This window comes from Balaenoptera ricei, chromosome 16 (genome assembly GCF_028023285.1).
Source record: "Balaenoptera ricei isolate mBalRic1 chromosome 16, mBalRic1.hap2, whole genome shotgun sequence".
NCBI lineage: Eukaryota > Metazoa > Chordata > Mammalia > Artiodactyla > Balaenopteridae > Balaenoptera > Balaenoptera ricei.
The window spans coordinates 25,486,372-25,502,901 of record NC_082654.1 but is presented as its reverse complement, the minus strand read 5'-3'; the positions used below and the strand labels follow the sequence as shown (position 1 = coordinate 25,502,901).

General features: G+C 33.8%; 1 protein-coding gene across 2 annotated transcripts in view; it reads left to right on the top strand.

Annotated features, from left to right (window-relative positions):
- SLK (STE20 like kinase) overlaps positions 1 to 16,530 on the top strand; it is a 55,302-nt gene that overhangs the window by 21,436 nt on the left and 17,336 nt on the right. Inside the window, exons 5-13 of one of the 2 annotated variants that reach the window (XM_059899475.1) lie at positions 4,243 to 4,315; positions 4,478 to 4,672; positions 5,213 to 5,294; positions 7,263 to 7,391; positions 7,757 to 9,127; positions 11,120 to 11,250; positions 11,477 to 11,600; positions 13,043 to 13,222; positions 15,666 to 15,758. In XM_059899475.1, coding sequence (XP_059755458.1) covers positions 4,243 to 4,315; positions 4,478 to 4,672; positions 5,213 to 5,294; positions 7,263 to 7,391; positions 7,757 to 9,127; positions 11,120 to 11,250; positions 11,477 to 11,600; positions 13,043 to 13,222; positions 15,666 to 15,758 — 2,378 coding nt within the window. The remainder of the gene's footprint in view (positions 1 to 4,242; positions 4,316 to 4,477; positions 4,673 to 5,212; positions 5,295 to 7,262; positions 7,392 to 7,756; positions 9,128 to 11,119; positions 11,251 to 11,476; positions 11,601 to 13,042; positions 13,223 to 15,665; positions 15,759 to 16,530) is intronic. The other variant, XM_059899476.1, reaches the window with a different exon arrangement.

Genomic DNA, 16,530 nt, shown 5'->3' with positions numbered 1-16,530 from the left:
TGGCAAGACTATAGGTGGTTTTGTGTTCTTTCATTGGGAGGCATGTAATACCGGCTTTTTGATCTTTTTTTTGATGTTAGCAGCTGTTGATGTTTAATGCCTGGACCCTTTCTTTGGAGTGGCAAAATGAATTCCATCATTTTGTTCTCACTTATTATTTTTGATAACAATTTTGGTGTAATTATTCATCAGTTATTTGATTATTTTCATTTATCATCATTATAAAATTAGGAATACTTATATAAAAAGACACTTACCTTCAACTGTTTGGTTATTCAGGAGTATAGTTCATATAGACAGGACAGGAAAAATGCTTGATTCTTTCCTTTAATTTATTTAGCTTTAAAAACAATGAATTGGTTCTCTCTCATCCTTAGTTGGTGGCCAGTATTTTTTTAAATGGCATTATTAATTCATGAATTTTATTTTATAGGTTTCAAATCTATTACAATTTTTATCCTTATTATAGCTCACGTTGTACCATCTTGGTCAGTGGGAGCTTCTTCAAGCTGGTTTGTTAATCTTTTTGACATGACTCTACTAATCTTTGGTAGATTTCTTGCTGTCTGTTAGGTTGAGATGTTTCAGGCTCATCTGTTACATTTCCTGCCTCAGACCTGTAATTAGCCATTTCTTCAGGAAGCCCTGAAGAAGAAGTTTTAGTAGGACATGGTATTTCAAGACCACAATCTGAGTGTTAGACATGCTTATAGTTTCTGGATTCGCCTTCATTCTAGGCCTTTCCAAAGGACAGAGCTAGGCTCTCATGAGTTCCTACATACGTCCTATTCAAATTCAGGATAAAGCCTTTTTTTTTTTCTTCCCTTAGCCCCTTCTGTATTACATCTGTATCGCTTTTCTTCTGTCCTGAGAATCTTGCTTCTCAAGAACATTGATGATAGATTTGGAGTATTCTGTAATTACTCATTTTAACCTTCATTTCTATATTCAGCGCTCACCACTGCTCTTGTTCATGTCTCTTTGGTTATGTTGGTTGTCTGAAGTTCATTCTCTGGTAGATTTCTCTGAAAGGGCTCTCTGAGTTCTTATATAATGGTAACACTTCTACCCTTTATACTTTGAAGGTCAGCTTTGCTGGATAGAAAATCCTTGGTTCACATTTCTTTCCTTGAATATCTAAAATATGTTCCTCTGTTTTCTTCTGTCATAAAGTGTTATTGAAAAGTCTGATGAAAATCTCATTTTCTTTCTCGTGTAAGTCATGTGCTCTTTTTGCCTAGATGCCAAAGACTGTTTTTTTAAGGACTAAACTTTGACTAAACTTTTCTAAGTGTTGTTTTTTTGTTTCCCGCTCACCCCCTGCCCCCCAGGAAGGTTTTCTGTAATTATAGATGTGAGTATTTATTCTGTTCCCTTGCACTGACTTTCTCCTTTAGAGACTTTTATTATCTTTTTGTTGGACTTGACAATCATCAGTATTTATAACTTTCTCTCAGGTTCTTTTTATCTTTCTTCATTTTTTTTCATTGTGGTGAAATATACTTAAAATTTACTGTCCTAACCATTTTTAAGTGTACAGTTCCATAGCATACAGTGCATTCACACTGTCGTGCAACCAACACCACCACCCCTCTCCAGAACCTTTTCATCTTCCTCAACTGAAACTCTGTACACATTAAAACGCTTAAGTCCCCATTTCCTCCTTCCCCCAGCCCCCAGTAACCATTCTACTTTCTGTCTCTGTGAATTTGACTACTCTGCGTACCCCATATAAGTGGAATCCTGCAATACTTGTCCTTTTGTGACTGGCTTATTTTACTTAGCATAATGTCTTTAAGGTTCATCCATGGTGTAGCATGTGTTAATTTTCTTCCTTTTTAAGGCTGAATAATATTCTGTTACATGTATACACCACATTTTATTTATCCATTCATCCATTGATGGACGCTTTGGTTGCTTCCACCTTTTGGCTCTTGTGAATAATGCTGCTATGAACATGGGTGTACAATATCTACTTGAGTCCCTGCTTTCAGTTTTTTTGGGTATATACCCAGAAGTGGAATTGCTGGATCATATGGTAATTCTCTGTTTAATTTTTTGAGGAACCACCATACCATTTTCCACAGTGGTTGCACCAATTTATGTTTCCACAGCAATGCACAAGAGTTCCAATTTCTCCACCTCCTTGCCAGCATTTTTTATTTTCTGTATTTTTGATGATAACTATCCTAATGGGTGTGAAGTGGTAATGGGTGTGAATTTGTTGTGTTTATTTGCTCTTGCATTCCTCCTACTTTAGCCTTTGTTTCTAAAATTGTTTTTTATTTCTAATTTTACCTTGAGTTCTGTCACCTCATTTATGAGTTTTAAAATTGTGACTTCTGTTACTCTTTTATGTCATCATTTTTTAGTCTTGTAGCTTGTTTTGAAATATAATTTTGATCTTTTTTAGTGCATGTTTTTCTGTAAGTGTACTAAAATCTTATTTGAATACAGGAATATACTTTTGTGTAAAATAATGCATGCCATTGAAAATAAGTATATTTTTAAAGATTTAGGAATGCCAAAATAGTTTTGAGTTGGTTGACATTTAAAATAGTTGCACTTTGTTTCATTAATTCATAAATACAGAGAACCTTCCAATTCTGTGACATCGTATTAAGTGTACACAGATGCATATAGAACCATACTATCCTCAAGAACCATATATACATTACAATAATCAAATTTTTATGATCTTGTCAGATCACATTGTTACAAATGGAAATAAGTATGTAAAATTCTATTTTAACAGACCAACATATATATGCCATATCATTATAAGTAGAACTGTAAAACACATAATGACCTTAGTTTTCCCCTTTGCACAAAAATGAAGATGGCTTCTTGTCCCTCCTTAGTTTACCTCCTACTCATAAGAGTGCTTCGAGAGGTACGAATGTTGACAGTGGACCTTTGTGGTTTAGGCCTGTTTCTCGACCTCCTTTCCCAGTCATGTTCTGAGGGGAAAAAAGTTAAAAAGAATAGACCATTAGTAGGTTCTGGGAACACACTGGAATACGTACTGAGCTGACTCTACCTGAGTAGAAAACCTCTTCTGGCAGAAATTTCATATTGTGATCTCAATCCCGTCCTGCGGAAACATGGCAAGTTATAAGTTGAGGAAGTAGGGGGGTAATAGGGATGGAGAGTCCTGAGTACATCTATTTATGTTGTATTTTCTGCAGATATATCTTCCAAGTATAGTATGTTCTATTGGCAAATTCATTTATTAATTTAATTATAAAACATTAATGACATATCTAGTATAACAAAAGACTTCATACACCATATTAAGAAGCTTAAACATCATTCTACAGGCAATAGGTAGCTGCCAAGATGTTTTAAGCAGGAGAACTACATGGTCAAAAAAAGAAAAGAAAGAACTATATAATAGACATAAATTAGAATATAGGGCAGGATTTCATGAGTTTTAAGAGTTCTACTGCCAGAGTATCACGATGGTTAAAATTACACATATGATTAATAACAGTAGCTGACATTTATTGTGTGTATATTCTGTGCCAGGCCTTGGGGCATGAATACTAAATACGGGATTTTTGGTATTTATTCAGTTTTGAGAATCGTGGCATGTCAAATGAAACTTTAAAAGTTAAATGTATATGGCATGAGGTAATTTATGCAGCAATAGCAATTTTATGTTGCTATTAACGATTGAGCTCTAAGCTGAAAAGGAGTTAACAACTGATAAAGCTATAATGTTGCTGTGCCCTATAATTTAAATTAGAAAGCATCGTTCCTAATTTTTTTCTTTGTGATATAATTTTATGCGGAAGTTAGCAAGACATATGCTGTCATAAAGGCTGCTTTGGTATAATTTCTGTTTTTCACACTATAGAAAAAATGTCCCTTAATTTAATTGTAACATATAGCACTAGTTGGCATTTATTTTGGTGAAGTGGATAGACTGATCTATTTTAAAGTTACTATTTTTTTTTTTCAATTCTGGAGAATTTGTGATCTGAAGATGTGTAAGGATGGTGGTATCAAGTGTATTAATGATGGAACCTTTCCTTTGGCAGTTTCTTTTTGGGGGGTGGGGTATGGTAGAAAGAGGGTGGTCAAAATTAGGATGATAGAGAGTTATTTCTCTTTCTATTTTGCTTACCCTTTAATAACAGTGGCCTTATTAAAGACTTGATATGCTTTTCCCTTATGTTGAATAATATAGCGTTCTTTGCTTAAAAACTATCATTAATACTTTTGTATGATTATTTCAAGCGGATTTTGGAGTATCAGCTAAAAATACAAGGACAATTCAAAGGAGAGATTCCTTTATCGGCACACCCTATTGGTATGTATTCAGTTTTATGGATTTGCAGCGTTAGTTATGTCAACAGTTATTATTACTCATTAATTTTGTCCACATAATCAATTATACTGTCTATCTTTCATGTGGTTTGTCATCACTGCTCTTAAGTTAAACATCTTAATTTTCAGTTCTCTGTCTTCATAGGATGGCTCCTGAGGTAGTCATGTGTGAAACATCTAAGGACAGACCCTATGACTACAAAGCTGATGTTTGGTCCCTGGGTATCACTTTAATAGAAATGGCTGAGATAGAACCACCTCATCATGAATTAAATCCAATGCGAGTGCTGCTAAAAATAGCAAAATCTGAGCCCCCTACATTAGCACAGCCATCAAAATGGTAAAGTATTCCTAAACAATATTTTTTAAGAAGCAAAACTTGATGCTTTATTCTTCCAACTTTCCAAAGGTATTTAAATTTAGGTACATGTGCAAAGATTGTATGAAGTAGAAAACTGATTTTTGGTGTATTTTCAAGACTTAAGGACCATATAAACTCCTGTAACTAACTTTCCCCATAAATTAAAAAATACCAGTGATTTGAGTTCTACATGAAAGAGATATTTTCTGTACTTTGAGAAAGTGAGGCATATATGTGATTGATCTGTATTTGTGGAGTTTAATATAATGGAAGAATTTTTGTGATTTTTAGCATACTTATGGATATATGGCTGTATCTCAATGACTTAAACTATGAACCTATTTACATATATGTAACTTGTATTTGTAGATAAATGACTTATGAAATATTAATATTCTCATAACTAGTTTTCTTATGTTGAATTAATACTGTTACATACATAATGGAACTTAACCATAATTTCTCAGTTTTGATTTTAAAAGAAAAATAGAATGTCATTATTAAAATTTTATTTTGAAGGTCTTCAAATTTTAAGGACTTTCTAAAGAAATGCTTGGAAAAGAATGTGGATTCTAGGTGGACTACATCTCAGCTACTGCAGGTAAGATAAGAGTAGTATGACAATGGCAAACCATATAATTGTTGTAACATCTCTTTAAGAGGAATACAGTTTCAGATTCCTTCAGTGTGCCCTCTTTCCACTTGAGTTTCCCTGTGCAAACTCACTCAAGATTCAATGTAGTAGTTAACATTTGCTTTACAAACATTTGCTGCTTTTACTAAAGGGCATTTATTTAGCTTTTAAATTTCTCGTATGCTTTTTTGATTCAGTTTAATTGTGTTTTTTTCATTTTGTTTAGTTATTTCCACTTTGTCAGTTACTTACATTTTGTCTCTCCAGTTAGTAGAAAACAAGCACCTTGGTGGCAGGGGCCATGAGCTAATTAATTTTTTTTTAATGTCCCTTACAGTGAGGGTAAATGTTCAGTAAATATTGCTAACTTTTAAAAAATGGTGTTAAAGTGATTGGATAATTTTGTTTTATAGCAGGACTTGTTTGTAATATTTGAAATAAAATTTTGTCAAATAATAGTATAGGTAGAGAAATAGAATGACAAGTCTTGAGGCAGTTACTGTTAGGTTGAGTACAACTCCTCCATTATAGTTTTTTAGATTGATCTATTTATCTGGGGGGAGAAGCAGGAAAAATTGCCTTTCTCTGTGCAACAAGTATATCCTTGGAACACACTTTCTCTTATTATTTCACTACCCCCCCATTTGAAGGCCTTAATCTGTGACAAACACCAAGTGCTGAGTGTACAGAGGTGAATAAAATATCTTCTTACTCTTAAGGATATTAGAACTATGTCAAAAACCAGATGTTTATAGACACTTTTTATTAATTTTTATTGGAGTATAGTTCTTTACAATGTTGTATTAGTTTCTGCTGTACAACAAGTGAATCAGGTACACGTATACACATATCCCCTCTTTTTTAGATTTCCTTCCCATTCAGGTCACCACAGATCATTGAGTAGAGTTCCCGTGCTAAACAGTAGGTTCTCATTAGTTATCTATTTTATGCATAGTAGTGTATATATGTCAATCCCAGTCTCCCAGTTCGTCCTACCCCCCCTTCCCCCCCATTGGTAACCATAAGTTTGTTCTCCACATCTGTGACTTTGTTCATCTGTACCATTTTTCTAGATTCCACATATAAGTGATATTATACGATATTTGTTTTTCTGACTTACTTCACTCTGTATGACAATCTCTAGGTCCATCCGTGTTTCTGCAAATGGCACTATTTCATTCCTTTTTATGGCTGAGTAATATTCCATTGTATATATGTACCACATCTTCTTTATCCATTCCTCTGTCAATGGACACTTAGGTTGCTTCCATGTCCTGGCTATTGTAAATAGTGCTGCAGTGAACATCGGGGAGAATGCATCCTTTCAAATTATGGTTTTCTCCAGATACGTGCCTAGGAGTGGGATTGCTGGGTCATATGGTAGCTCTATTTTTAGTTTTTTAAGGAACCTGCATACTGTTCTCCCTAGTGGCTGTACCAATTTACAGTCCCACCAACAGTGTAGGAGGTAGATACTTTTAACAGAACTTTAAAGCTTTTTGTAATTCTTTTACTGAGGCTTTATACATATTGTTACTTTCTAACAAACATATTGTAAACATATTGTTACTTTCTAAAACTAGTAATGTACTTGAAACTTGCTTTAAATTTTAATTTAGATTTTAGGTTATGAAATTTTCAGACATGCAGAAAAGTACATATACCTACTACCCAGATGTAATATGTTATCATTTTTGACGTATTTCTTTCAGATTCTTAAAAAAAGGTACAGATACAGTTGCAGGCAGCCTCTACTCCTGCTCAATTCCCTCCCCCTCCTTCTTTTCCCAGATGTAATATCATCTGAAGTTGTTTGTATTTTTTCTACTTATATGTTTATATTTTTGCCACATAACAATGTGTTTTATATATTTGAAATTTACTTCACAAGCATTTCAGTTGTTACTGAGTATGCTCTTTTTAATGATCAAACAGCATCCCTTTGTGACTGTTGATTCCAACAAACCAATTCGAGAATTGATTGCAGAGGCAAAGGCTGAAGTAACAGAAGAAGTTGAAGATGGCAAAGAGGAGGATGATGATGAAGAAACAGAAAATTCTCTGGTCAGTATTTAGAAAGGAAATTTCATTTAGGTAATTTTTAGAGTTGAGTTTTGAGGTATGATTGCAGCTGTGTCTAAGAATTAATTGACGGGTAGCATTACAAAAACCTTTAATTTTAGAGGTAAAGATTTATTAAGTTTGCTCCTTGTTTTCAAGTTTGCTCCTTGCTACCCATTTTTGTCATATTTATTATGTGAAGATTTGTCAATTCTTTAAGTTATTTTTATAATTTCATCAAATTTTACTGAATAAAGATATTAAATCATTATATATATGAATTAAATCATTTTTATATATGAAACGTTGTTTTGGTTACCATCTTGAAATTATGTTTTAACACTAAAACTGTATAAAATCTTTTTTAGCCAATACCTGCAAGTAAGCGTGCCTCCTCTGACCTTAGTATTGCCAGCTCTGAAGAAGATAAGCTTTCACAAAATGCTTGTATTTTGGAATCTGTCTCAGAAAAAACAGAACGTAATACTTCTGAAGATAAATTTAACGGTAAAATTCTTACTGAAAAACCCGCCACTGATGAATCTGAAAATACTGTGGTAGGCATTAATGAACATGTTAATGATACTCATTTAGAAGCTATGGCTGAACTTCATAATAGAGCAACAATAATCGAGGAAAATGGGAGAGAGGAGAAGAGACCCAAGCTTGAAAATCTACCTGACACAGAAGACCATGAAACAGTGAACATTAATTCAGTCAATGAAGGAAAAGAAAATGACATAATGATAACTTCAGAAACAAATATTGAACAGAATCTGAAACCTGAGGAAGAAGGGGATCGAGAAAAGCAACAGATATTTGAAAATAAGTTTATAAAATCTGAAGAAATTGAAGACACTACTATTCAGACAATGGATTTAGTTTCTCAAGAGACTGGAGAAAAAGAGTCAGATATTCAGGCAATTGAAAGTGAAGTTGAGTTTACAAAGGAAGACACCCTCGAGAAATTGGGAAGAGATGACAAAACCGAAAAAGATATGATCAGTGATACAAGCAAAGTGATAGGAACAAATGAGGCAGAAGACGTTGCTCAGAAGGCAACTGAAAACAGTGCTGAGGATGCTCAGAGTAATGATGGGAAAGAAGTGGGTGAAGCAGGCCAGAAATTAGTGATCAAGTCCACAGAGGGTCCTGAGGCTGGTGGTGCTGAGGAAGTTTCTATTAAAGAAATAGTTGAAACTAATGAGATAGATCAAAAATCTGTAGAAGGTAAAGGTGAGGAACAATTAATCAGCAGTTCAGAGAACATAGTGGAGGCCAATGAGGAGCTCGGGACAAATGAAGTTGAGATTACTGAATCAAGCAGCACTGAAGGAATGGAGGTCAGAAGTGCGGTGACTGATAGTGACCAAAAGGCTTTAGAAAGTGAAACTCGGGATGCTCATGAAGCCACTGCTCAGATGGACACAGAACAGAAAGATATTCCATGCGAAGTGCCAATTAAAACAGAACCTCAAGTTCCTGCCACTTCACAGCCTGGTGAACCTCAGCCTGTTCTAATACCCAGTATTAATATCAACCCCGAAGATGCAGAAAATAAAGGAGAAATAGTTGCTTTATCAAAAACTGAAACCATGTTACCAGAATCTGAGAATCAAAAGGAAAATGATACTGATTCAGGCACTGGTTCCACTGCTGATAATAGCAGCATTGACTTGAATTTATCCATCTCTAGCTTCCTAAGCAAAACTAAAGACAATGGATCAATATCTTTACAAGTAAGTGTACACGGGTCCTTGTTTGGGTTTTTCTTTGTTATTTTGGCAGTAGAGAGTTTGTGTGAAACTGATGTCTTGAAAACAGAACAACACTAAATCAGTGTAGTATTAACCCTATAAAATTCTTAAGGCCTATGAGGGCAATCAATTAAAAAAAAACACTAAAGAGATTCTGGATGTAATCTTTAAATTTTTTGGTAGTACCTACCTATTTTTGCCAACTTGATATCAATAGTATAATACAGTTGCTTACTGGAATTTGGGTTTTCCTATTGTACATACCTAGGTATAATTGTAGCAAGAATCAGCAGTATATGAAAGAATTGAGGACTTGAAAGAATGATCTCTTTTTAAGAATGTTTAGGGTATAAACAGCCCTTGTTACCACTGGCACGTGCGGTGACCACTCTTACCTCCTCAGTCATAGCAATCACTACTGCCGTGAGAATCATCGTGGGAACAGAGCCAAACACTAAACCTTGAACACTTGGAGCTTTTAAGCATAATTCTCCAATCTGAGTTACTAGGGGGAGCTGTGTAGAAGTATGGAGTGGGGCCAGAGAATCAGTATTTATAGCAAAAGATCCCATGGAATTCTGATACAGGTGAGACTCTGGATTGACAGGTGGCAGAAAAGCAGAAAGAACTGAAGAAAATTGACCTTAGGGATAGGATGCCAGGGCATGACTGATCAGCCTGCGTATCTGCCCCAGATTATTACATGTATTGCTTAGATGGTCTGCAGTTTTCAGGTTGTTTCCCTGTTGAAATTCCATTAATATGAAGTCCATTCACTGACTTAATAGCCTTTCCAAAAAATGCAGATACTTCTGTGAGAATTAAGGTGATATTAGTTGTGGATACTTTAGTAGGAACTGAAGAAATGGAAAATTTGGAGGTTACAGGGAGGTAGATTTATTTTTGGAGCATGCCCACTTTAGGTTTTAGAGGAAGTCTGGTTTCGGGTGGCCGTAGTCCAGGGCTTAGGGAGAGCAGTGTGAGAATACTGGAAGCCTAGAGACTACAACAGTAAGAGGCTGAAGAAAGGTGATTGGAAAGTGCCAAAGATCAACTTAAAAATTCTAATGCATTTTGAATGTAGTATTTTCACATTCCCCTTTTGCTCCCTCTGCTTTCTAACCTTTTCCACCTATCAAAACTAAGCAATTATCTGTTCTGAATACTTACATGTTTACCAAGATGTATTTGTAGCAGTGTTATACTTCTGTTATTTCTCTTTGCTTTTAAAAAGCATTAGGATAACCAACTGAGGAATGAAGAGTTTGGTCTTGATAAAGAATTTTGGGCAATAGCTAACAGGCAGATCTGGTATTTTGGGAGTGCAGTAGAGGTGCTGTCTTTCTAGTAACTCTAAAATCACTCATCCATCTCTGGCCCTGAGATGGAAGAGGGCTGGTGATACTATTGTTGTTGATGAAATGGATTTTGAATCCCAGTCCTGGCAGTGTTTAAAAGTTATCTGGGAGCCTTTCAAAATGAAATTCTCAGCCACCCTCAGACCTGTTGATTTAGATTCTCTAAGGGATGAGCCCCATGAATTCATTTTTAATTGCTTTGTAAGTGCTTCTAAAACAGAAAAGCAGAGGTATCTGAGAACCTACAAGATAAAAAGAGGAAAGAATGGTTAACATGTGAAAGTTGTACTAATTACTCTTTTTTGTGAATTGCTTGTTACCATTGGTGCCTAATTATGATGTGGTATCATAAAAATTCTACATGCACATCATCAAAATGCATAATTTCACTTGAAAAAAATTCGATTTTATCTGTAAAATCATGTGAAAGTCAGATGAGGTGTGAGATGATATAATTGGTTTCAAAGTTGTCTTACTGCTTTCTATTCATACTTTATGTGTGTAGTCTTCATAGTCTTCATAGCTGTTCAGTTTCTTGTTCTTGTTCTTTTAAGAAAATGTTTTCTCTCTCTAGTATTCCCCATATAAAGCCTAACTAAAATAAAATCTCACTCAGGAAACAAGAAGACAAAAGAAAACATTGAAGAAAACACGCAAATTTGTTGTGGATGGTGTGGAAGTGAGTGTAACAACATCAAAGATAGTTACAGATAGTGATTCCAAAACTGAAGAATTGAGGTTTCTTAGGTGAGTAGAGAAACAACATGATTTAAACTGGTTTTGTGACTTCTCAAGTCTCTGCAGAGTCTGAAGAATAGAGAAACAAGAGTAAAGTCTTGGCTAATTTTGGATTCTTGTATTACTTTTCCATTTGAAAATAAATGTTACTTTTAAAGTTTTTTTCTTTTAAAGCATTACTTCAAAGGTGTAACTTTTGCTGTCTTCCTCTATCATTGCCATTAAATTTTTTCAGACGTCAGGAACTTCGGGAATTAAGATTTCTTCAAAAAGAAGAGCAAAGAGCCCAACAGCAGCTCAATGGCAAACTGCAACAACAGCGAGAGCAAATTTTCCGGCGTTTTGAGCAGGAGATGATGGTAAAGTCTTGGAATTTTGTACCCTTTTGTTAATAAAGAAATTTAAGGCTTAGAAAAAACCCCACCACTGGAAGGTTTTAGAACTTGTTCTCTGATTACTAGATTTCTCTGGCTTTGTGATGTATTTCTCGCCTTTATCTCTTTGGTGTTTTGGATGCTTTCTTTTTTCTTCTTCTCTTCTCTTCTCTTCTCTTCTCCTTTTGCCTGACTTACAGTGTGGTGGGTGTTTTCGTTTTTCTCTGATTATAAATCTGTCATGAAAACCTGGAATCATGAAGCTAGTAGATGGTTTGCAAAGTTCTTAGGTGTGCCTATTGCTGTATAACTTTTTATTGTTACAATTTGACCTCTCAGAATTAGAATCCAAGATTTAAACCAGTCTAGAGCAGTTGTCTTCAAACTTGGCTGAGTATTAGTACTTCCTGGGGAATTTTTCAAAATACACTTACTTCTCTAGCTACTACAGTTAAGCTTCCACATCCCTTTTCACAGCTGCTAGAGAAGTTAGTGCTGACTTGTAAAGGGTAATTGTCACCAAGTCTTTAAATTTTTACTTTGTGTCCAAAGTTGGAAAAGGAATTATTAATGTGATATAAAATTTCAGTAACTTATGTTGAACATGTAGCTTAATGTAGGTTAGAAAAAAGATCGTTTGAAATGTTATAGGATTCATGGTTGATTATAGTACTTAGGTTTTTATAATTTTAAGTGGTAAGGATTGTTTTGTGGTTGGCATTGCTGATTACATATGTTGTATCATAACTGAGAATTCCTAAGAAAATAATGAACTTTTGTTCTGAGTATTTTTACAGTACTTATATTCTACTTTCTCCCCCACATATTTTCCAAAATATTTTGCTTTTTAATTTTTTTTAAAAGAAAACACCCTTTACAAATACTTAACTCTACCTGTGTCTAAAATTGCAATGTTACTCAAGTATTATATAAGCAGAAATCTTTTGTTGAGAGAGTAGATTTATAATTCTAAAAGGTTTATTTCAATGAAATATGATGTTTAAGAACCTTAATGAGGAAGGGTAAATTTGTAAATGACAAGTAATGGTACGTTTTTAAAATAGACTTCAAATGAGACCTTTGATTTATCAAAAATTTTATAGGATAAATACTGAAAATTTTCTTACTTTAGTATTTCGTAGCAACTGGATATTCTTCTAGATTGTCTAAAAATTTTTGAACATTCTACACTTGTACAATAGAAAAAAGTGTTTTCCATATTAGAAAAAAACGAAATGCACATCTTTTTGAAAAATTTTTAAAACATATTTTAGTGCATTTGAACTTGTTCAGTATTGCGAAGGGTATGTATTACGTCACTCAATTTAAATGCCAGTTATGTGCTCTTAGTAAACATCTTCAGTATAATGAATTAATATGAGCGTTAATGTTAAAGTTAAATGATCTTGAGCTACATCATTTTACAGAGCAAGAAACGACAATATGACCAAGAGATTGAGAATCTAGAAAAACAGCAGAAACAGACTATTGAACGCCTAGAACAAGAACACACAAATCGCTTACGAGATGAAGCCAAACGCATTAAAGGTGAACAAGAGAAAGAGTTGTCCAAATTTCAGAATATGTTAAAGAACCGAAAGAAGGAGGTAAGTGTAACTACTGTTTTTAATGTACACTTAAGACTGTCTAAGGAATTAAGATAATACTTGGTAGTTAAATGGCACTCATTCATTTTTTTTTTCGGTCTTCCCAGCAGTTAGGTAGGGTAGTAGTAAGGTCAGATGTTATCTCATTTTACTGCCAAGAAAACTGGAGTAGAAGAGGTTTTAATGGCCTGTTCAAGTTCACAAACTATTATTAAATGTCCAGCTAACCCTTGAACCAAGTCTTCAAATTGAGTCTAATCCATTTTCCTTTCAACCTATCACTCCTCCTTTTTTAATGCAACATTTAAGGCCTGACATAGTAATGTTCTTTTTCAAGAAAACATACTATGTTCTGTGTGCAGGTGGCAATAATAATTCATCTTAATATTTATTTGCAATATTTAATTCATGCTTAAAAATGTTTTTTTCTCTTGATTAGCTTGATTACCTTTCTTGGACTTTGTGTCAAAACAAAAGCTGAGTAACCTGAAATTTGAAATAATATCTTTAAGTTTATCAAATTGTGAGATACTTTGAACAATCACAGGTGGAAAATATCTGTAAAGTCATTTGATTATAATGAATTTTTTCATTTTTCCTGAAATTGTTCCATACTGTCATAGAATCTATTTGTGGTATTATTTACTATGAAAGATTGTCATTGTTTCAGAAAGAGGATTAACATATTGTATTAGTGTGTGTTTTTCTTTCCCAATTAAAATAACACTAAGAGAGCTTTTACATATTATCAGTTTTGAGAGATAATTTTATAATTTATTCTGTTCCTTTAGTATAAGAGGAGAATTTATCTTTTCATGATATGGAAGACCCCGGGACAATATTATGATCAGTTTTATTAGTTTTGGAACACACTAATATCAACCAAACTAGTGAATACATTTTCACTTTTGTTCCATGTCCCAAGTACTCAGATTCATTGATTTTAACAATGAAATTATGCAGATAATGGAACATCATTTTGCTGAACTTGAGGATCTGCTTTAAAAAGGATAGAATCAAATGTTAATAAATAAAGTGCATTCTATGATTTCTTTAGGTAAAGATGAATGAAATGGTATATAGCCTTTTGATGTGGCTACCATTTCTAAAAATTACTGTTTTATTACTGTTTATTATATTTTATATAGAATTGCTCTATATACCATGATGTATGACTTTACTGTATTAACTAAATGTTAATTTTCTTGAAACCGTGAGTAGTTTTAAGAGGTTATTTTTTAATATCAGGTTAAATTTTAAAAATTTTGTAGGTAAGTATATGATTTAATTATAGATATCTAAAAGTTTCTAGTTATTGTTACTGTTTTGGACTAGGAGAGGTTTAGCCAGAGAACATGTTTGAGATAGTGATATGCATATTTTAAATAATTCTATTCTATATTTTTTTCCTTATCGCTAAACTTCTTGCATTTGGGGAGTCTCTTCTTTTTCATGGTGATTTGGTTTCATGAGAGATTACTGACGGGAAATTTTAAATACACTATGTTAAATCATAATCAGTCTCTTTCACAGACCATCAATGGCGTGTGGTGATTTGGAATCTGGTTGCTTTTGGTGCTTCTACTTATAAACACGTGATCGTTTTTCGTAGTTGGATTACAGATCTATTGTTAGGTGGAATACCTATCTAGGGTTTTGAAATGATTGAAAGAAGGAGCTCTAAAATACACTTCATTTTATAATATACTTTATTTGGTATAATAAATCATAGCATATAAACTTATTTTATGAGGGGTTATATTACTGATTTTAAAGCTGACAATTGATTTTGGCTTAAATTATCAGCAAAGGAGAATGTTTTTCTAATCTAATCCCAAAATCATCAGATGTGTTCATTTTTATCGCACCATATATAAAATAGTTTATTATGAAAAAAGAAAACTTAGTGTCCATTTGTCTCTCCTTTGTGTATTCTAATGCTTACTTTCCCTTTTGTTTTTCTTTTGATCTCATTAAGTGGATTTCATTTAGAATTATTTCATTGGTTTTATCAAGCCAATTATGAAATTTTGCAGTTTTATAAATGAGTGGCATTTGTTTTCCTTATATCCAATATTTCAAACAATGTCAGTAGATATATTTATAATTTTATGATCTTTCAAGGTCAGTTGAGTTTATCACCTTTAGTTCAGCGTTAGCGTTGCAAGTAATTCTTTACTGATTGTCTTTGGATCTAAAGAGAGAATGATATGTAGGGATAATTAAGCAACTAATTTTCCTTATATGGTGTAATGTCCCTTTCTGCACTGAGATTAAGCATGTTCTATCCTTTCATTCTTTTTCACCAAACTAACACCTATGCTAATGCATGTTGAAAGGAGCTTTTTAACAGCTTTATTTGACTTGTAGCTTGTCTGCTCACGTAAATGCTTGCTGTGGAGAAAGTGTTTTTCCCCACCTCCTGCATGCTTATACACTGTAGGTTATAAATGAAGTGGAGAAAGCACCCAAAGAGCTGAGAAAAGAGCTCATGAAACGCAGGAAAGAGGAGCTTGCACAAAGCCAGCATGCTCAGGTAACAGCAGCAGCTTAACGCTACTAAAAACAGAAAGTGGCAATATTTTCACAGCTCAGTAAACCATGGTTGAAAGGGTAAATTCTGTACTTATTATATGATGTTGACGTCTCCTCATACAAAGGTTCCCAGGGCATTCTTTATGTAGTACTAAATTCACACTAATGGTGACATTTAAGTTGCTGACATGAAATTAAGTGAAATGTTTGGAAAGCTGACTCCAGATGAAATAAACATGTATGTTAATGTATAATCCACTCTATTCTTATTTTAATCATGATGGAAGCTTATATTTAAGTGGTAATGTCAATGGTTGATAGAAGATTTTTAGGGCAGAAAAATATAGAGGGTGAGTATATAAGCTTTGTGCATACAAAAGGAATGCATATTTAAAAGGCCATTAATTTGGGAGTCCCCTTATGGCCTGGTGGTTAGGATTCCGGGCTTTCACTGCTGTGGCTTGGGTTCCTTCCCTGGTCGGGGGAACTGAGATCCTGCAAGCCTGGTAAATGGTAATGTTAAATGGTAGATAAAACACTTATTACTGTTAAACTCAACAATATAAGCAACTTAAAACCAGATTTTAAATATTAAGTATGTTGTTTTTCTTTTTGATTCAGAATCCAGCAGTTACAAAAATAGACCATTTTTACCTATATAAACCTGATTCTAGGTTATGATAAGGCTGAGCCAATTGATGGGTGAATTCTCTACAAAATAGATAAATTGGTATTTTCAACAGATTTTTCTAGAAGTATCTCACATGAGTATG